The sequence below is a fragment of the Vitis riparia genome, chromosome 5 (genome assembly GCF_004353265.1).
Source record: "Vitis riparia cultivar Riparia Gloire de Montpellier isolate 1030 chromosome 5, EGFV_Vit.rip_1.0, whole genome shotgun sequence".
Classification (NCBI taxonomy): Eukaryota; Viridiplantae; Streptophyta; class Magnoliopsida; order Vitales; family Vitaceae; genus Vitis; species Vitis riparia.
The window spans coordinates 9137550-9160484 of record NC_048435.1 but is presented as its reverse complement, the minus strand read 5'-3'; the positions used below and the strand labels follow the sequence as shown (position 1 = coordinate 9160484).

The window sequence follows — 22935 nt, the reverse complement described above, 5'->3', positions numbered from 1 at the left end:
AAAAACACATGAACAATCAACCTCACCAGCCCTTAAGGAGCCGCTAGCCACTCCAAAAAGCCTAAAAGCGAAAAGGACTCCTCCCATATTACCCTAGCCCAACTCCACAAATTACATACAAAAGAATTTTTGAGTTTTTGTATAGCTAAAGAGCCCCCCCTAAAAGCTAATCTATTTCTTTCCTTCTATACCGTCCAAAAAATACACAACAGGATGGAGTTCCAAATCTTTTTCCTTTTTTTCCCCACAAAAGGGCCCCTCCAACTAAATAACACCTCTTTGGCTGTCTCTGGGAACACCCACTAAGCCCCAAACAAGGCAAGAACAACCTAGGTTTACCTTATGATAGAAAAATCTAAAGTTGGTCCTATATTTCAGAAATTCAATACTATGATCGAAAACCAATTTCAACCAAAAATTAGGGTATTTTGGTCTGATAATGCTCTAGAATACTTTAACACAAACCAAGGAAACTATCTTGAGAGTCAAGGAATTGTACATCAGAGTTCATGTGTTGATACTCCTTAACAAAATGGAGTATCTGAGGGAAAAAACAGACACCTTCTAGAAGTTGCTAGATCCATTATGTTCACCATGAATGTTGCCAAACATTTTTGGGGCGAAGCAATCCTTACTTCCACCTATCTTATCAACAGAATGTCTTCCAAAACTCTTCAATTTCAAACACCTTTCCAAAAACTCATCCGAGTCTATCCAAATACCCAAATAATGTCCACTTTGCCACCAAAAATATTCGGATGCACTACCTGTGTCCACATCCACCAACATAATAGAAGCAAACTTAACCCTAAAGCCAACAAATGTCTTCCCCTTGGATATTCCCCCACACAAAAAGGGTACAAGTTTCATTCCCTTGCTACCAAGAAATTCTATGTCACCTTAGATGTCACCTTTTTTGAAAATCAACCGTTTTTCATCAAAAATAACATTCAAGGAGAGAATACAAGAATGTGATTTTTGGTTTCAAGAAGTTCCTAGAATTGAACCTAGTGTTTCGGTTAACCAACCTGCACCTGATATACCTCAGCCTATCCTTTCTAAAATTCCTGAAATTGCTCCTAAATAGCTTGTCCCTTTAACCTCTCAATCTAAGCCAACTACTCCTACCTCTTCTTTTACACAGCATGCAAATAACACTGAGTTACATGTTTATTCAATGAGGAAAAGGCCTCAAGAAGAATTAGAGGATCACACTGTTCCAGAGCAACACCAAGAATCCAATCTGAGATCAGAAAGTCCACATAACTCAATTCAAGAAACTGAAGTTTATGATACTCCTAATGATCTTGATATGCCTATTGCTCTAAGAAAAGGCGTGAGATCATGTACCCAACATCCAATCTCTAACTTTATTTCTTATAACAAACTATCATAAAAATATCATGCATTTGTTACTAATTTGTCAAATATAGAGATTCTAAGGAGTATCTATGAAGCTTTAGAAAAACCTGAATAGAGGAAGGCTGTAGGTGATGAAATCAGGGCATTGAAAAAGAATGGGACTCGGGAATTATCAGACTTGCTGAAAGGGAAGCAACCAGTTGGATGTAAGTGGATCTTTACGATTAAGTACAAGCCAAATGGAAGTGTAGAACGGTATAAAGCAAGACCAGTGGCTAAGGGATTCACTCAAACCTATGGCATAGACTACTAGGAGACATTTGCCCTTGTTGCCAAACTTAATACTATGAGAGTATTGTTGTCCTTAGCAGTCAATCTGGATTGGACTCTTCAACAATTGGATGTCAAGAATGTTTTCCTCAATGGAGATCTAGAAGATGAAGTCTCTATATGGAAATCCCTCCAGGATTTGAGAATAAAGCCGATGTTGGTAAGGTTTGTAAACTTCAGAAATCCTTATATGGCCTTAAATAATCTCCCAGAGCATGGCTTCACAAGTTTACTAAGGTGGTTAAGAAGCATGGGTATGTACAAGGCTAGAAAGATCATACTCTATTCATCAAACATTCCTCGAATGAGAAGATTACAATTTTTATTGTCTATGTTGATGATATTATCTTGACAGAGAATCATACAAATGAAATGGACAAGTTGAAGGAAGTATTGCCTAATGAGTTTGAAATAAAAGACCTAGGACCTCTCAAATATTTCCTAGGCATGGAAATAGCTCGCTCAAAGAAAGGTATTGTGGTCTCTCAGTGGAAATATGTTCTGGATTTAGTACAGGAAACAGGGATGCTAGGATGTAAGCCTTCAGATACTCCCATGGAATCAAACTACAAAGCATGACTAATGGCAAAAAGCCCCCCAACTAACAAAGGAAGGTACCAACGACTTGTAAGGAAACTCATTTATCTTTCCCACACAACCTAATATTGGTTTTTCAGTAAGTGTCATAAGTCAATATATGAACAATCATAATGAAGAGCACCTTGAAGTCGTGTATTGAATTCTATGATATTTAATGATGACACCAAGCAAAGGTCTCTACTTTAGGAAGGGAACCAACAAAGGGATTGAAGTCTACTCTGATGCTAATTAGGCAGGGTCAATTCAAGACAGAAGGTCTACTACCAACTACTGCACGTATGTTGAGCGGAATCTTGTAACTTGGTGAAGTAAGAAGCAATCTGTTGTAGCAAGAAGTAGTGCTGAGGTAGAGTTCAAGGCTCTTGCTCAACGTGTTTGTAAAGGAATATGGCTGAAAGGATTACTTGAAGAATTGAGAATTGAAGTTGATGGAGTAACGAGTGTTTTTTGTGACAATCTAGTAGCAATCAGTATTGCAAAGAATCTGATTCATCATGACAAAACCAAACATGTTGAAATAGATCGTCACTTCATCAAAGAAAAGATTGAATAAGGGATACTCAATTTGATCCATACTCCAACTAGTCTTCAAGTAGTTGATATTTTCACAAAAGCTCTTCCAAGGGTGAAGTTTGAGGAATTGATTTCCAAGCTAGGCATGATAGACATCTATTCCCCAGCTTGAGGGAGAGTATAGGAATTCAGATAATAAAATCACTATTAAATAGGGATTAGTTGACCTGCTTATCTCCTTTTAAATAAAGAGATACAGATTAATTTCAAATCTCATTTTTGTATTTCAGTTTTACGTGTATATCCCTTAGTTTTAGGGATAGCTTTATGGTCCTAGAATTAAGGAATTCTCTATGGCAGGTTGTTGCCATCTTTCCTATTTATGCACTATCATTTTTCACCGTGAAAATAAGGAAAGTAGATTTTTCCTCTCTATCATTCTTGAATAGCCACCGATTTGGCTTTAATAAAAGCCTCAAGAAATATTCACAAAATAATAACTATCTTATGAACAGAAGAAGGTTTTTCTACAGCAGAAAATTTTTATTCCCCATCAGACCTGGTATTCAACAAGAAATCAGAAACTTTGAAACTTGCCCAATAAAGTAAAAGAATGATAATATATCCAGTACTAGCAAAATTTGGCATAAGTGGAATACAGTAGTTAAGTCTTATGATTAAACTTCCATGAAGTTCAACATATTTATTTGACTGAGTTAAATTCACCCCAGCATTGAAACTTAAAACCTTGTATACTACAGATTTTTGGTTTTAAACTAGACAACTTCATAATGATTAAGTTCAAAACAAAAGCAAAACATGTTCTAACAGCCTATCCAACTCAAAGACACTTTATGCATCCATTAGATATGGCTGGCCAGAGGATAACCTGAATTTCTCTTTGGGATAAAAGTAAACCAGGTAGAACCATAGAATGGAGACCAACATCCTCAATTAAGAATGGTGTAAAATGCATTGAAACTGGAACCATTATACAAGTTTTTAATTGCTAGCAAACTATATCTAAGGAATTTGGGAACTTTCGCTGTCAGTTAAATGAATTTCTTAGCTTCAACAAATGCCCTTGATTCTCCTGTCTGTGGTCTGGAATAACTTATTCAGCCCACATCTCTAAAGAACGTCAATTGGTTTATATACCAACTAATAAAATAAAGAGTCTCAAGAACCAAGAAATACAAAACAACTATGCAAAAAATTATATACAGAATCCATCCTTCATGTCTCAAAATAGAATAATACGTACTCCAAAACAAAGAAAACTACTAAACAAACCATTGCAATAAAAGTACCATATGACAGGTAAAACTGTAATTTTAAACCATACCCATTCTTTAATCATGTCCACCTATCACATTTATAAAAACAGTTTTACTCTGTCTATTAGTTTTGAATAGCCACTTAAAAATATTGTACTAACATATTACTTGAAACAAGGCCAAAACTCTGGCCCATAGAGGCTAACTGAAGCAAGTTGGGGACAAAGCGTTCCTTTCAATGCAAGTTGCAAGTCCAGCCCAAACCAAATACAAATTTTGCATGGTCTTGAATCAAATTTGGATCATATATTAGTAAGAGATATTGCAGGTAATAAATATAAAAGGAGAAAGAATCTTGGTATTCAGACATCGGGAATTCACTATTAAGATCCTATTCAAATTGAATATGCATACCTAGCATGTAGCTCATCTTTATTGTTTTCATACCCATACCATTTCATAATAGCTATCTCTTTTTGCCAATTATTTAACTCTTTCACATTCTCAATTAAATAAGCTTTGGCAAAGAATTAGGAAGGGAGGCTCAAAACTAGATTGCCATGTTCATTGCACATGTTGGATCCACAGAGAAAAACACCATAATTTCTGATGTTCATATTTCATGTACAGGTAAAGAAACGATCTAGATGCATGACAGGCAGGACCAAGAACCTCTTAATCTACAAAATCATCAAGTTTATCTCAATGACCATTACTTAGGATAAGAGAAATAAAAGAACCCACAATTTCTCACTTACAAAAGAGGTAGACCAGTGCAATTTGATGGAAGCAACACCTTTAACAAACACGGTATGCCCTCTGTTGGTATGGCACCTGGAAGTAATTGAATAGACAACAAATAGAACAATATTACTCAATGTAAGACAACTTCTTAAACCAATAATAAAACATCAAATGCCTAAAAGTAATAAGACTAACCAATTTGTGTAGCTGTGCCGAGGTGTAAAGAACGGGGTCTTTTCTCTGCAGACACAGTGACATTTCTAAATGTAACTTGATCATCAAAACCATAGAGCTCCTTCACCTTCAGATGTAAAATAAACTAGAAGATGTTATATATTGGGCAATATAACAATCAAGTAAAAGCACTGACGAAACTCCAGGAAGATTTGAACCTTAAACAAAAGTTGAGATACAGGATCCCCTTCAAACCATTCAAAGTGTCTAGCACTACATTCTCCCCATAATAGTCCTCCCTCACCAAATTCTCCCCAACGACAAGTACCTGTTAAGAAGCCTCTATTATAGTGAAGAAACAGATACAGTGACTGGCATCAACAAGAAACCTAGAACCATTCTCGTTGAAATGAAATGATAAAGCAAACAATAATCATTCTAACAATGAAGAAAAGAATATATGGATCACTAAAGACAAATAGAGAAAGGCTTAAATGTTTAAACTACAACAAATACATCTTTATCTCAAAAAAAAAAAAAAAACAGGATATATATTAAGAGAAAAATAATCTAGAGAGGAAGGATGAAGCATCCTTCAACACAAAATGATGACTAAGAGGAAGTGAAAACTAAACAAAAGAATAGGCGCCACAATAGACTTGGATATTAACCCTACATTTGGTTCTTGGAAACTTTTAAGGAAAATGAAAAGGAAAGAAAAAAAAAGAAGAAAAATAGAGGAAAAGGAAAGGTAAAGAAAAATAAAAAAATTGATTTAAAGTGAATAAATTATTTTTACACGTTTCTTCAAATTCATTTCACTCATTTTTCTTCTTCTACATGAAGATTAAATAATTTGCAATGCATAAGTTTCTAATTAATTTTAATTAACTTTGAATTTCTTTTGTATTTTCCATAGTTAAACCAAACACGAGAAAATCATTTTCTTTCGCATTTTTTTTTCCTTTCTTTAGTACTTTCAAGGAATCAAAAATAGCCTAAATCACAAAGAATAAGAAGCAATAAATTGAATATTTTGATCTGGACAGTGTTTGAAGAAGATGTATAGAATGATGATGACATCCTATATGGGTCAAGCTGGTCAGAAAATAAGAGGTATGTGTCAAATTCATTAAGGATTTAGAACTCCGTAGTTCCAAGGGAGAGCATCTAGAAGATGATTTAGGTGCTGATATTAAACCTAAAGAAAGAGCATCAAGCAGTCATATCTTCTCCTAAAGCACTTTTGCCCACATAAGAAAATCTCTCATTATTTTTTTTTTTTTTTTATAGGAAACGACAAAGGGATATATTGATAAAAAGGAAGTACAAGAGAAGGATGAGGAATCCTCCCACCAAAGAAAAACAAAACTACAAGGAATCAAATACAAGAAAATACAAAGTAAAAACAAGCAAACTCTCTAGATTAGACCAACCCATTGGAATTACACACCGCTAACCAATCAAGTTGTAACACGTTAAGGGGAATCCCCTTAAAAACCTTGGAACAAAAAGCCTAAAGAGAAGCAAGGAAATGAATAAAATCCCAAAGGTTCTCTGAATTCCTTACTTTATCCTCAAAAAATCCTTGCATTTCTTTCCCGCCACACTACCCAAATTAAAGCGATGCACGCAACTTGCCATAAAACAATCCCTCTTAGAAAATCCAAAACCGTTAAAATTGGTAGACAACATGTCAGAGATGCTCCTCAAGGGACCCAATCTATCTTGGCTAACTGAAATAATCTATGCCACAACCCCAACGTCAAAGAGCAATGGAGAAAAAAATGATCTACTGATTCTCCATGCTTCATGCACAACTTACAAATATCAGGACTAAGTGGTTTGTAGGGTTTCTCGACCGTAGCAAGTCATTAGTATTTACCTTCTTGTGTGCCACTAACTAGACAAAGGACTTGACTTTAAAAGGGACTTGAGAATTCCAAACGAACTTAGTAGGGAAAACTAGAGGAAAACCAGAAAAAAAATTTTATAAGCAAACACAGAATTCATTGAAAGAAGGCTAAAAAAGCCCAAAGTATACAGGACGTATACAAGGCAGCTAAGGCCTTACAAGCAAAAAGGCCAAAAACTTACCACCCCTTAACTGGAGGCTAGCCACTCCAGGAATCCTATAAGGGAATGCGGCTCCTCATCCATATACAATTTAGCCCAACCCCAAACATTCCTTTCCTTCCAAACCGTCCAAAAAATAAATAATGGAATGGAATTCCAAAGCTTCTTCCTTTTTTTCCCCACAAAAGAAACCCCTCAACTATATAAAACCAGAAAATTGGGATAAGGAAAGAAAGAAAGATTTGACTATAAAAAGTCCTGAAGGAAATAAAGACCAAGATCTCATATCTGAAACCGAAAGTGATAAATGTAGGCGATCAAGAGACCGCATGAGGCCTCCTAAATCTTCTATCTCGGAATCGGAAAGGTTATGACGAAAGTTAAAGTTCCAAGAGAAGGAGCGAGTAAAGCCGAGAATTGAAGAAATAGGAAAATTTTTATCCGTAACTACTCTAAATAGTCTTGGATATTGGACTCCCAAAGGTTGGTCCCCCCACCACAAGTCTTCCTAAAAACGAATTCTTTCCCCATCTCCTACCACAAACCAAGTAAACTTGGAAAACTCTTGGGAGACTTGTGCAACAGCCTTCCAAGGACAACGATGTGAGTATCTGACTATAGTGTTAGCATCCCAACCATTGGAGTATGATCCATAAATGCTTAAAATAACCTGATGCCACAGAACTGAACCCTCCTAGGGCACCTCCCCAACCATTTCCCTAAGAGAGCAAAATTCCTTATAGAAATCTTCCCAAATCCCAATCCCCCTTTTGCCTTCGGATTACACACTACATCCAGCTAACAAGATGATCTCTTTTGCCTCCCCCAACCCCTGACCATAAAAAATCTCTTTACAATCTTTCAATTTTTACTGCCATTGAGGCAGGAATCTTAAACAAGGAGAGGAAGTAACAAAGCATATGGGTGAGACAAGATTGAATGAGAATTATTCTACCTCCAAAAGATAAATACGCCTTTTGCCACCCATCTAATCTTCTCAAGATCCTCTCAATCACTAGATCCCAAAAGCCACAGCCTTGGGATTCTCTCCAGAGGAAGACCCAGGTAGAGTATAGTTCAACTAGAAGCCTTGCAATCAAGCAACTCGGCCAACCTAGAAAGATGATTCTATTCAAGATTAATGTCATAAATATTACTTTTGTCAAGGTTAACCTTCAGCCGAGAAATATGCCCAAACACTAGCAAAACACTCTTGAGGGTCAGTTTATCCTCCTCTCGAGTGCTAGAAAAGAAAATGGTATCATCGCAAATTGCAAATGGGACACCCTTGTTCTGTTCCTACCCATCCTAAAACCCTCAAAGACATTTCTTTCCTCTACTCTCAATAACATCCTGTTTAATACATCTGCAACTAAAGTGAACAAAAAAGGGGATAAAGGGTCTCCTTGTCTTAAACCTCTAGATGCCTTGACCCACCTTTTAGAGTTTTCATTCACTAGGACTGCAAAAGATACTGTAGACAAACAACCTCTCATCCATTTCCTCCATCTAGAACTAAACCCCTTCTTCTCCAACACATGATCCAAAAAATCCCACTCACATGGTCATAAGCCTTTTCAAAGTCAATTTTGAAGACAACTCCTTCCTCCCCTGATCGTCTTTTCTCATCCACTGTCTCATTGGCTATGAGAACTGCATCCAAATTTGTCTCCTCGGAACAAAAGTGCCTTGAGTAGAATGGATAGTTTCATGAAGTACCCCTCTTTCCCTCATTATCACCCTTCTTGTTGAAGAAAATCAGGTCCTTTAATTTAGGAAGTTATCATACAGCTGTGATAAGTCTTAAATTTTGAATTTCCTAAATAGTGTTATGTAACTAGATAAATATGTACCATTTTTTTCCCACTTGAATGAGAAAGACAGGTTTTTAGAATTTATCACAACATGGTATCAGAGCAGTTTGCTCTCTGGGAAATATTCAGCCTTCATTGTCATTGATAACCTGTCTAAACTCATTCTTTGACCTTAATTACCTCTCTAATTTTTTTTTCTACAATTCGTTGATCTGTTTCTGGAATTTGTCAATGCACGATATGTCAGACATCAACCAGCCCCATCAAACAATCCTACAGAGTCCCCCATGGAAGCCTCCTAGAACCATATGACTGGAGAATTTCAAAATTTTCAGACTGCATACCGCTTAACAGGAAGAAATTATATACAGTGGTCGCAACAAGAGAGAACATTTTTAAAGGGCAAAGGAAACTTAGTTATTGAAACCTAAAGATCCAAGATTCACTGTTTGGGACGAAGAGAATTCTTTGACTATGTGATGGTTATAGAATTCAATGTTAGCCGAAATCAGTAGAACATGCATGTTTTTGACAACCGCTCATGAAATTTGGGAAACTGTTCAGAAAATATACTCAAAAATACAGGATGTTGCCCTAATTTATGAATTGAAGGTTAAAATATCAACTACAAAACAGGGTACTCAGTCGTTATTGAATATCACAATGTGATGAAGAATCCATGGCAAGAGGTAGACTATTATCAAAACATTCAAATGAAGTGCAGCAAAGATGCTGCTATGCTTCAAAATTTGTTGAAAGGGAGAGAATTTTTGAATTTTTAGCCAGACTTAATGTAGAATTTGATCAAGTTCTGGTTCAAGTTCTCAGGAAAGAAGTCTTACCATCAATTAATGAAGTGTTTTCTATTATCTGCGTCAAAGAAAGCATGGGTGATGGTTGAACCACAACTAGTGGATGGATCATCCATGATTGTAAAGAAATCGGGTGGAGGAGTCGAGCTAAATGGTATGAATCAAAACGTTAACATGGAGCAAGGAAGACAGGAGTCAATGAAGAACTTTAACAAAGAAGAACCGTGGTGCTCATACTGCAAGAAAGCATGTCACACCAAAGAATAAAGATGGAAACTTCATGATAAACCATAGGGCCTCAATTGGGGTGGTGGTGTGAAAGGCTGGCAGCAGTGTGGATAGGCTAATTTTGTGAATGATGATGGACCTCCCCAAGGCACAATGAGTTCTATTAATGGAGAACTTGGTGAATTTAAAATTTGAAAATCTGAGAAATTTGTTGGGATCTCTTGGAAAACCCACTGGTATGTGCTCCCTTGCAGAAACAAGTAAGTCTTCTCTATCTCATGCACTAAGTGCCTCAAGTTTATCCTTTTTGGACTCTTGGGTCATCGACTCAAGAGCCACAAACCATATGGCCTGTTCTTCTCATTAATTCTCCACATATAAATCATGTCCTAGTAGCAAGAAAATAGCTATTGCAGATGGTTCTTTAACCACAGCTACTGGTCAAGGAAAAATTAACTTGTCATCATCACTTGTTGTACAGAATGTACTCCATGTGCCAAAATTGTCGACAAATCTTGTTTCAATCCATAAACTCATCAAAGACCTAAATTGCAAAGTGACCTTTTTTTTCACTCGTATTTTTCAAGAACAGACCATGAGGAAGATGATTGGGCATGCCGAGGAAAGAGACAGACTTTACTATCTTGAGAGATCAAGTGAAAAGTTGAACAATGTGTACCAATCATCTTTATTCGTTCTGACCCAATCTTCAATTTCCAATAAGGAGCAAATATGGCTCCATCACTTCCACCTTGGACATCCATCCTTTAGTGCGCTTAGGACAATGTTCCCTTTGTTATTTAAGTCTATTGATGTAGATAGTTTTCATTGTGATGTTTGTGAATTTGCCAAGCATCATCGTGTTTCTTTTCCTTTAAGCAATAACAAGTGTTCTATTCCATTTACCTTGGTACATAGCAATATTTGGGGTCCAACTAGAGTTCCAAATATATCCGGAGCTAGATGGTTTGTTTCCTTTATCGATGATTGCACAAGAATGTCTTGGATTTTTCTTTTAAAACAAAAGTCTAAAGTAAGCAATGTTTTTCCCATATTCAATAACATGATAAAAAATCAATTTGGTATTTGTATTAAAAGAGTAAGATCCAATAATGCAAGGGAATATTTCAACCAAACTTTATCACCTCATTTTCACAAAGGAATCATTCATGAGTCATCATGTGTTGACACACCCCAAAAAAATGAAGTGGCTGAAAGGAAAAAATTGGCATCCTCTTGCAATCACACGAGCCTTATTATTTCACAAACATGTACCAAAATCTTTTTGGGCCAAGGCACTCCTTATGGCTACACACTTGAATAATCGAAATCTATCTAGAGTGCTTGGTTTCAAAAGCTCAATTGAAGTATTCTCCACTTTTCATCCCAAGTATCCTATTTCAAAAACTTCAACTCCAAGGACTTTTGGGTGTGTATATTTTATGCACGTTCATGCTCCCAATCATAGTAAATTTGATCCAAGAGCTTTGAAATGTATCTTTGTCAGGTATTCTTCTACAAAAAAAGGATACAAATGCTACCATCCACCAACCAAAAAAATTTGTTGTCTCTATGGATGTAACCTTTGTTGAAAAAGAAAGCTATTTTTCACATCCTTCTCTTCAGGGAAAAAAACCAAGCATGGAAGATAAGGATTCATGGCTACTTGAATTACCATCTTTGTCCTCAACTCTAATCACTTTCCCTTCAGCTGAAACACTGTCCAGTCCAGCCAAAATTACCTATGATCAGTCCAAACCCAAATCTGCCCAATTCAACTGAGATGACCCCATATCAATCCAATCCAAATATGCCTAACCCAGCCAAAGAAACTGAGTCAATCTCTTCACCAATTAGATCGGTGCCCATTGTGATAAAACCACTATAGGTTTACATGAGAAGAAAAGAGCCAACTTCCAACCAAGTGCTCACTCAATCATCCAAACCAGTGTTAAGTAATGAATTTGTCCCTCCTATAAGCCTAATTCATTCTAAAAACAACAATGACCTTCACTTACCCATTGCCATTAGGAAAGGTACTAGGACTTGTACCCAATATCCAATGTCTCTTTTTGTGACCTTTAATAAATTTTCCAAGCCCATAAGAGTTTTCTTACCCAATTACATACCATAGTCATCCCTAAAACCTTAAGTGAGGCACTTAGTAATGAGAATTGCAGACAAACCATGAAAGTGGAAATGGAGGCATTGGAGAAAAATGGAACATAGGAGATTGTAGAGTTGCCAAAAGGGAAGAGAGTGGTTGGCTATAAGTGGGTGTTCACCATCAAGTATAAGGTCGATGGCACTTTAGAACGGTATAATGCAAGATTAGTGGCCAAAGGAGATCCACAAACCTATGGGGTTGATTATCTAGAGAACTTTTCACCTATGGCGAAAATGAACATTGTGACGGTGCTATTATCGTTGGCAGGTAACTTAGGGTGGACCTTACAACAATTTGATGTCAAGAATGCCTTTTTGCATGGGGATTTAGATGAGGAGGTATATATGGAAGTTCCACCAGGTTTTGGAATGAATTTCTAAAATAGAAAATCATGTAAAACGAAGAAAGTGTTATATGGGTTGAAGCAATTACCAAGCAAAGTTAAGGAATCAGAGACTATTTATAGAACATAAGATTTAGGGGAGGTTACTATATTATTGGTGTATGTGGATGATATAATTGTGATAGGAAATGATCCAAAGGAAAGGTAATACCTTCAATGATATCTAGCAAGGGAGTTTGAAATAAAGGAACTTGGGAAATTAAAATGTTTCCTAGGAATCAAGATTGCATATTTGAAGGAAGGTATCTTTATTTCTTAACAAAAATATGTAACTGATCTTCCAAATGGGACAGGAACATTGGGTTGTAAGCCAGCAAACACCCCTATAAAGTCAAATCACAAGCTAAGAGGGGAAATAGATGGTATGATGGTTGATCGAGGCATGTGTCGAAGGCTTGTTGGCAGGCTAATTTACCTCTCACACAAGACCAGACCTTGCATATGCTGAGAGTGTTGTGGGTCAATTCATGCATAATCCGAAAGAAGTACATCTTCAAGCAATGTATTGAATTCTGCATTATCTCAAGGGAACCTCAAGAAAAGGGTTATTGTTTGAGAAGGGTATGGAATTGAGCCTAGAAGCCTACACGGATGCAAACTAAGCAAGATCGATCATGGATAGGAGATCAACAACGGGTTGTTGTACATTTTTTGGAGGAAACTTAGGTCTTTTGGTAATTGTTTTTTAAAACAGTTCTGAAAAATAGTTTTTAAAAACTGTTTTTGAAAACTGTTTTATAATGTTTTATTAAACAAAAGTTTGTTTAGGAATCTAAAATTGTTTTTAACCTGTTTTTAATATTTTTAAATATATTTTAAAAATAATTTTTATGTACATAGCTTTATTTTTAATCATTATATATGTTTGTATAATTATTCTTTAAAACAGCTCTCAAAAAACAACCGAAAACAACTAAAAGAAACTCTCTGAAAACACCTTATTTTCTGTTTTCTGATAATAGAGAACGGAAAGAAACATAAAACAATTTCTGATTGCCAAACATGTTTTTCAGTTTTTTTGTTCTAAAAAACAGAAAATTGTTCTTGAAAACAATTGTCAAACAAGGCCTTAGTGACTTAGAGAAGTAAGAAACAACCCGTAGTAGCAAGATCAAGTGTAGAAGCAAAATTCAGAGTAATGGCACACGGGGGTTACGAATTACTTTGGCTTAAGATTATTCTCAATGATCTCAAAGTCAAGTGTATGTATCTTATGAGATTATATTGAGAAAGTAAGTCAACTATCAATATAGCTCACAATCCAATGAAGCCCGTGGAGGTGGATAGACATTTCATTAAAGTGAAGTTGGAAAGTGGTCTAATCCACACACCTTACATATCAACAAGGCAGCACCTTGTAGATATTCTAATCAAGTCCATGCAATGTTTCAAGGAATAACAAGCAAGCTGGGAATGGCTAATCTCTATTCACTAGCTTAAGGAGGAGTGTTGACGAAAATCGGGCCCTTTAATTTAGAAAATTATCATACAGATGTGACAAGTGAAACTTTTTGTATATTAGGAGTGTTCCCAATTTATAGGGGTTGTTAAAGCTAGTTTTTAATGTTAGAGTCAGTTTCCAATTTAAATTTTGAATTTCCTAAATAGGATTATGTCACTAGATAAATATGTACCATTTTTTTTCTACTTGAATGAGAAAGACAGTTTTTTAGAATTTCTCACAACACATTTTTCAAATTAATGAGTCCAATGTTAAAATGCAACAATCTCTACTAGTCAGTAAATTGGTATAGATGCTTCCAAAAAACCCAGTATTTAAGAGTTTCCATCCCTTTCTTGACTGCAGGATTGTTCTCAACGTCAAATGATTGAGGTAGACTGCATGGCATAATCAGTGTTATCAAAGGAAAAAATAAAGTTTTAAGTGGAAAAGTGCTTTGGTGACAGTTTTAGGTAAATGAAATTGTACATAAAAAAAGATGAGAAGAAAGATACAGAAATCCAAAAGGAGAAAATAAAGAAAGAAAAATACAACATCACCAAAGAGTACAAGTCAAGGTGGCAAAAAATCCTCCACAAAGGTTTGTTTGTGATCACAGCCATAAATAAATAGATAGATAGATAGATAAATAAATAAATAAACAATCCCCCCACAATGCACAATACATGAGAGAGCCCATGCTTAGCTGATTTATCTACAATAAAATTTGGCCTTTGAGGAATCTAAGAGATGGAGCACCTCAAAGCTGTAGTCAGGCCAACAGTATTACAAGCCCCAGGGATCTATGTCCACAGTCCTTTCTTACACTGAAAGACTAACTTATCACCACGGTCAAATCTCCCTGAACTACTATATTATTTAGCTCAATGACCACACCAGGATCAAGCCTTCCAATAAAGAAAGCATCTCAGTCTCACTATTCTTCACCAGAAAATAAGGCCTTTAGGCCCACAACCACAAGATTCTTGTGGTCCTGAAAGACGATCAATCCCAAGACATTCTGGATTACCCACAGAGCAACCATCAAAGTTAAGATTAAAGTAAACCTGCACGAAAGAATTTCCACCCTGAAGGAGAGTACACCAGGCTCTTACAAGAAGAGCAGGCAATCTCCAATCCAAACAAATCATGCTCATTGATATCCCATGAAACACGAAAGAGACAAAAACCTAAAAGAATGAGATAGAAGATCAAGTCCATGGTGACTCCATTGGTCTACTTCTATCCTTAAAGATCCTAAAATTTCTCTATAATCATATCACCCAAAGAGTATCAAGTATGGTCACCCACCATAGAACTCTACTCCCACGACTGCCTCCAAAACCTAGAAGCAATAATTGTAGGAAATGGTCAGTTAGTCTTCACCATCTAAAATAAATAATTTGTGCCCAGAAATCAATGTAATAACCTAAATCTATATAAAAATGCAATACTGATTTAATAAGTCTTTTACTTGATTAAAGACTCAATTAGTAGATTGATTAGTTAATTAAGGGGAAGATTTTTATTTTATTTTTTAAAGTAGAATTAATGCTCTTAGAAATTTGAAGAAGATAGTAGCTGAGAATTTACCAAACTTTTGACTCCATAAGTGGCGGTTACTGTAGCCATTTGGAGGCGGCAGAACAGCAGAATCATTTAAAGAGTGGCTGGAACATGTGCAAATAGAGAATTGAATGGAGAATTTAGGATCCCTAAATCAAAAGAAATATGACAAGAAGTAAAAGGTGAGTCAACTGCTAGCTTGGAATTATGCCTTTTTATTGAAAACCCCTAAATTTTAAGCATATATTGTCCTAAATAAAAGTGATATTGACTGAAATGTTGAAATTTGTTGTTGATGACAGAGATATGTACTCTGTTATGCTTGGAAACTAACCTTGGATGTAGCATGAGCAACATGGCAAGGTTCTCAAGGCACTGAGGAAAATGGAGTAAAGGCACCACATTAGGCAGCCTTGTCAAATAATAAGGGGGAACAGTCCCTAGGTGAAAATCCCTAAAAGAAGAAAGGCAAACTACCCTATGGTGGAAAACTAAAACATACTTCGGAAAGATCCTTTTTGGAATTCATAGGGGGCATAATCATGTCTTTGGGTGAGAGTCCCTGTAATACAGGTGTACAAGCTGGGAAAGTTTAGTTGGATCAATGGTTCAGGTATTTGAAAGGTGGTATGGCTTGTTGGGCTATATGATTGTTCTTGTTCTGAATTACCAGAAAATGTATACATGTTGTCAACTATGTATTATCATTGCTTAAATTCTTGTCTAAATTTTAAAATGGAATCATCGTCTACTAACCCATGAAGCTCACCCTTTTTCCAAAATGTTTTACAGTTAAAGTAGATGAGGCAACAAGGGCTGAAAACCCGGATGCATGATATGTTTTATTAGAATTGTTGGGATGGATGCTTTTTGCTAAGTACTGTGATAAGTGGCCATTATGCAAATCATGTTTGGACATTGTAATATGCTAAGACACGGGATTAGTCTTGTTTTATAGCAACGAGGCAATATAAACAAAGCCTAAGCGAAGTTAGGCAAGGCTCATACTATTTTGTAATGTGGATGTAAAATTTATGTAGAATGGACTTCATTATTCAGATGATATGGCAATATTTTGACATGGGAAAATGGAAGCAAGATTGAAATTCATAATCCAATCTCCCAGAAACTAACTTGTGGGGGAAGAGAGTGAGCATTTGCAAAAACGAGTACAGGAGAAGGGGCCCCTTCATCACTTATAAAAAGACTTTATTTTGGTAGATCCATAGTTTTAAAAGGCTCAAGGCGCACCAAGGCGCAAAGTAGTCCTAGAGCCTGAGGCGCAAGGCGCACCTAAGGTGCGGGCTTTAGTAAAGTGAGGCGCACCCTAATTTACATATATATTTTTATATAATATAATCAAATTTAACAATCATTTATTTGTCCTAAACACATAAATCATCAAATATCATCCAAAACTTCAATTTAATCAACAAAAAACATAAAAATAAAGAACTCTAAGCATAAAAACAAATCCAAATCCATATTGCTAATCATAGTTGTGAAAGGCGCGCATAACAGAAGATACATGACTATTTTCCCTTTATTTTTCCCCTATTTTTCCTCCTCTTCTTCTTCTTCACTTCTCCACTGCACGGCTGAGGCTAGGGCACGATCGGGAGTGGTGTCAAGTAGAAAAATACCAGAAAAGGGGGCTGGAAAGGAAAACAGGGCCAAAACGGTGTCATTTTGGCCTTTTTTTTTAAAAAAAGGAATAGGCTCCAAAACGACGTCGTTTTGGCCTATTCCTTTTAAAATTAAAAAGTGCCAAAACGACGTTGTTTTGGACCCACAAAGTAAAAAAAAAAAAAAAAAAAAAAAATAGAGCCTAGCCCTAACCCTCTACAACCCGACGGACTGAAGAAGAAGAAGAAGAAGAAGAAGGAAGGGTCAGAGGGCGTACTTGACCGAAGGCAAGTCAGGCGACCGCGTCGCGCCTAAGCGGCGCCTTCATGAAGGGGCGTTGCCTGCCTTTAGGCGAGGCACCGGAGGGTGGCGTCGCGCCGCCCCGAGCCTAAGCGCCCCTTTCACAACTATGGGTAGATCAACAAAATTTCAAATGTGACCATGGTAAATGATTTTAAAATTTGTGGATCATGTCTATATCTTCAACAAACTTGTTCTAAGTTGCAAGTGAGTTTTAGAATGAAGAAGAAATAAATTTGGCATTGAAAATGAAGAGAAAATTAAACTTGTGCAAAGGTGGATGGAGGTTGTCTATGCAAGGTCGTGCACACCTCTAAGCAAGTCAACTTGCATAGGTCCTAAGTAGCTTTTCCTTGCACAAACTTCTGAGCAGATTGAACCACGCATGCCCTTGAGCAAGTGTCACGACGCAAACCCCTCAAGAACCTAAGCAACCTGAACTTGGTCCACAACCCATACATATGAAGTGCCACTTTGATTGTAAACTCCATGACGCATCTGAATTGTAACATGTCATTAGCATTAACTTTTTGTTAGCAACCAACTATGCAGAAACCTTGGTTTGACCTTCAAAATAAAATTGGTCCATGGGAAAGAATGCGAGTGTCCAGAAGAAGAGAAATCCAAAACAAAGGAATGCAAGTGAATGACCAAACTTTCTCATCAAGGAAGGTGACAGATAAATATGAAGTAAAAATGATATAAAAGTAGTGAAATCATTGAATAGAAATTAAGGTTCTAAGGTGGAGGAGAAGAGAACATGACTAAGATAGAAGAAATGGGTGGTCAACACATCAATGAGATTATGAGAGACAACGAAATCCAAGAAATGGGTAGTTCACACATCAATGAGATTATGAGAGACAATGAAATCCATCAGGTTATAGTCTATCAAAAAAAAAAAAAAAAAATCCATCAGCTTATAGAGAATTCGTTCATATATGATGGCAAAGAAGAAGATAGGAAAAAGATAAGGAGCTACAGAAATATTAGGTCTATTTAAGAGGTAATGTCATATAAAACTAAGAAAAGAGACTAAAAATAGTTAATATAGAATATTCACAGGAAGAATTGTCAGCAAGTCATGTAAAACAAACTTATAGCACTTAAATATGTCATAAGGTACGTTACCTTGTTCCTAAAACATGTCATATAGTACATAAAATAAAAGAAGGAATCATGTACAAACCTGAGGAGTTGCGTCTCAGAGATGTATGCAGCAATAAATGATGGTAGTGACAAGTGCGAAGCTTGGTAACTAAAGCCTCTTCTGTCAGACCATCCTCTACTGAAAACGTCTTCATAGTCTCAAGGACTAAAATTATAGAATAACCCTTCGCAGAACGAGAAATTCCTATAAGTGCAACAATAAATTTAACTTTTATCAAATTAGTCAAATTAGAATGAAACATTAGAAAAAAAAAAAAATAGATTGTACAACTATGAAACAAATAAAATTTATCTAAATAAAAAAATTAATGCATATAATATTTGAAACAGCAGATAATCAGATTTAAATTACTTTTCCCAGCAGGTTCACAAACAGCATACTTATTCATTGAAATGAATTGTATTGTTTCTGATAAATAATAATAATAATATTGTTTTGAGTTAAAAATTTGTTTCAGTTAATAAAAAGGAAACAGCTATACTACATATAGTTTCATGGAGACATAAAGTTTTTTAAGTTAATTCGAGGAACTGATTTATAGCAGGTTTAAAGATTGCAAGAAGGGAGGGATCTTCAGTGGTTCAATATTGCTCTCCTACCAATAATTATAATAGCAATAAGGAAAGAGCTATCACTGCATATGTTTTTATGAAGATATAAAGCTGTTTAAATTAATTTGAGCAACTGAATTATAGCAAGCATAAGGTTGCAAGAAGAGAGGAATCTTCAGTGTTAAATATCGTTGTCCAGGTCTGGGTCTTCCCTGATTCTTGTTCAATATCAAGGGAATCTAGGAACCAGGTAATTTATTGCTTGGGTGCAGTAACCTGCATTTAAATGGATAGGATAATGGGCAACATAGTAGAGCCTATCCTCATTTCAGATAGGATCACCAATACTATATAGGTCCAATGAAGGAACAAAGGGAAGTATCTACTTCACAGTTAGCTGTTTCTATTGGATGGGAGGTGAAATTTTTCGAAAAATCCACTTGTTCCCCATTACTGTGAAAAGACAAGAAAGAATCTTTAGATGTAGTGGCTAGGAAGTAACAGAAAAATGGCCACAAATAGCCAAGCTACAGACAAGGTGGCAATGTATGACGCACATCTTGACCCTAAAGCTAGACGAATACAACTCAGCTCAAACAAAAAACCATGAGGTAGGATGGATCAGTCCAAAAGGGAGTCATTTGATAAATGTTTAAGCTACAGCAGATGAGAGGAAGGACAAAAATAGGACAATACATGAAGGCCTTTGACTGAACAGAGGATATGGACATGAATAGGGCTAGATCATGAAAACCATTTTTGTAGATAACCACACTGGATTCACTACGGAAATAGATGCACCCTAAATTATATCCTGGCTGCAGTAGTCATTCTGGTTTCTACAACTTTGTCAAGCAGATATCATTTGGTAATTGTGGTTTCTTTAACTTCTTTGAGCAGATATTACTTTTTAAAAATATATTATTTCATTTGATTCTAACAACCACTTCATCCAGTATAAAAATCTCTCAACAAAGCCCTGGTGCAATGGTGCAGGCTAATGAACATGCAGATGGCATGTAAGAACTTTCAGAACAGTAAATAACACGGCACAGCTAATAACATACAGGGAGACAGCAAAAAAAAGACAGGTCAAGGCAGCAAATTGATGCACATAAACATGCAACAAAACTCAACAAAGTAGTAAAGATAAATTTTAGTGCATAATTCCACTAAAACCAACTGTATAATGTAGAGCATGTATTTTATTCATACCAACTACAGGCATTGTTCTGGAAAATCAAGATCATGATCAACCCCAACAAGTCCAAATACATAAGACTACCCGGATGCGCATGCCTGAATACTTAAAAAGAACAAGTTAGAGCAAGATACGAGTGTCAAGCTGTCTCAGAATAAGAAAATTAGAAAAAAAAAAGTTAATGATTAAATTAAATATATATTCTACATGTATTCTTTAATTTCTATGCTCCCAATATTCCAAAATTGCCTTTCAATAATGCAAAAATATGCACCCAAAAAAAAAATCATGACAATCTTCATTTGAAGCATGCAATGAGTAACTTGTTCATGAGGTCTATGGTATAAAGGGGAGGGGGGAAGAATTTATTGTTGAGCATGGAAGGGGAAGAATATATTCCTACATGTTGTGCTTTGAAATTCTAATGTGTTATGTTAAAAGTAATTATTGCTATGCAAGAGTTTGTAATCTTGCCCCTTTAAGACTCAACAATAAAAATTGGTGAAAAGATATAGGAAAGTCAATAAGACAAAAATCTAAGCTTATTCCATCTTTCCTTCTCTTTTCCTCCTTTCAAACCCTAGAATCACATGTTTATAGGTTCAAATTGGCACCAAAGCATGATCCTAACATTTACCCTAAATTTTGCAAACCAAAACACACACACCACTCACATCACTTGACATCATGATGATGTCATGTTGGCATTATCATCCACAGAGAAATGTGTAGGGTTGGATCTACTGATTTTTCTGGTAATTATGATGATGTTTCAAAGTTGTTTTAAGCTATTTTCTTTGAATGTACAACTTTACTAGCATTCAGCTACTACTTCTACATCTATTTCTTCAGGTTCTTGACTTTCCACAACAGCACAGTAAATCTCATAATCATATGCAGCCACCCACTGCCACTTGTAATCCACCTTTTCCCAGTGTGGATACATTGGAACTCCATAGAATGCAGTCTTCACTTTCATCTGGTCCCCTTGGGAGCATCTAATCATGTGACTGGTTCTATTTTCTTTTTTCTTCTCAGAATGTGACCAAAGGAGGTCAATCACAGTAATGATCTATAATAATTTCTTAGTTTCAGGTTAATCAAATCATTCTTTTTCTCCTCCCTTTTGGTTTTTAAGCATCTATCAGTCATTGTTTAAAGAAATAAAGACAGGGGGATTAACATCTAGTTTGTTGGTTTCATCAAACAACATTCATGTAGATAAATGTATCTGCATACTTTCTGGTCAATAAAGAAGTAATTAAAAGCAACTACTATCTCACCCAACAGAAATTTGGTTGAATTAAAGCAGAATAAACTACAAGTATATCATCCATATCAGTTCACTGGTCTGGAGGAAGATCATCCAAGGAAAATTTGGGGAAGTGATCAGGGGGTGGACCACTTGTAAGGTGAGAGAGACTGTTGGCATGTGTCTTTGGAGAGACATAAGAAAAGGCTGGGAGGATTTCAGTCACAGGATAACTCATTGGTTAAAAATGGCATACAAATTTTGGTGGGATGGGAGGGAGATCTGCCTGAAGGAAGCCTTTCCTTGATTGTTCAGTTTAGCTTCTCACAAGAATGCTACTGTTGCTAACATGTGGAAAGGAAGAGGTGGTGAAGGCCAGTGGCTAGTACATTTCAGAAGACCCTTCCAAAATTGGGAATCGGATGGAGTGTCCCAATTTCTAGAGCTTATTTATATGGTGAAATTGTCAGATGAAGGGGAAAATTTCTTTGTCCGGAAGGAGGAAAGGAAGGAAGTCTTTAGTGTAAAGTTGTTCTATAGTTCTATGTTTACTGATTCTAGCGTGGACTACCCAGCTGATGAAATTTAAGGTTCTCAAGCTCCTATGAGATCTCATTTTTTCAATTGGGAAGTTGCTTGGGGAAAAACTCAACTCTAGGCTTTTTAATGAAGTGGGGGTGGACAATGCTAATAGATGTAGTCTGTGCAAAGAGTGTGAAGAGTTAATTGATCACATTTTGATTCCCTATGCAAAGACAGTTGTTATGGGCATTCCTTGTATCAATTTTTGATCAAAATTGGGTGTTTCCAGCAACAGAGAGGAATTTGCTTCTTAAGTGGAAGTTCAAGGGATTGGATAAGAAGAGTCACTTGGCAAATGGCACCCATTTGCTTGTTTTGGTGCATTTGATTTGGAAAGAGCGCAATCACAGAATCTTTAATGGAGAAGAACTTGCAGATCAGAGGTTAAAGGAAAGTTTCATTAATTCCCTCTTTGATTGGTCCAAAGCTTCATTAAATATGGGAAATTTCTCATTGTTGGCTTTCACGATAGCCTTAGCTATGAATAGTTTGGTTTTGATGCTGATTTTTTGTAGATACCTATTTGTATTCTTTGTTTTGTTTTTTGTGTATACTTCTTGTATACTTAGGGTGTGCCCCCTTTTATTGGCACTCTTTCAATAGATTCTCTGTTTGCTGATCAAAAAAAAAAAAATCATATCAGTTCATTTGTTGTGTCTTAAAATGGATAACAAAATGAAAATAAAAAAGGTAAATTAATTTTTTTTATAGGTAAAAGCACAGAAAGAACAAGCAAATTAATAGC

The 22935-nt window shown here is 36.1% G+C and overlaps 1 protein-coding gene across 1 annotated transcript in view; it reads right to left on the bottom strand.

Moving 5' to 3' along the window:
- Positions 1–22935, bottom strand: part of LOC117915137 (DNA mismatch repair protein MSH1, mitochondrial) — an 81834-nt gene that overhangs the window by 29489 nt on the left and 29410 nt on the right. Inside the window, exons 11-16 of the mRNA XM_034830716.1 lie at positions 20441–20504; positions 20371–20387; positions 18623–18787; positions 5219–5328; positions 5022–5127; positions 4841–4916 (exon numbers count right to left, since the gene is read on the bottom strand). Of these exons, the coding sequence (XP_034686607.1) occupies positions 4841–4916; positions 5022–5127; positions 5219–5328; positions 18623–18787; positions 20371–20387; positions 20441–20504 (538 nt within the window). The remainder of the gene's footprint in view (positions 1–4840; positions 4917–5021; positions 5128–5218; positions 5329–18622; positions 18788–20370; positions 20388–20440; positions 20505–22935) is intronic.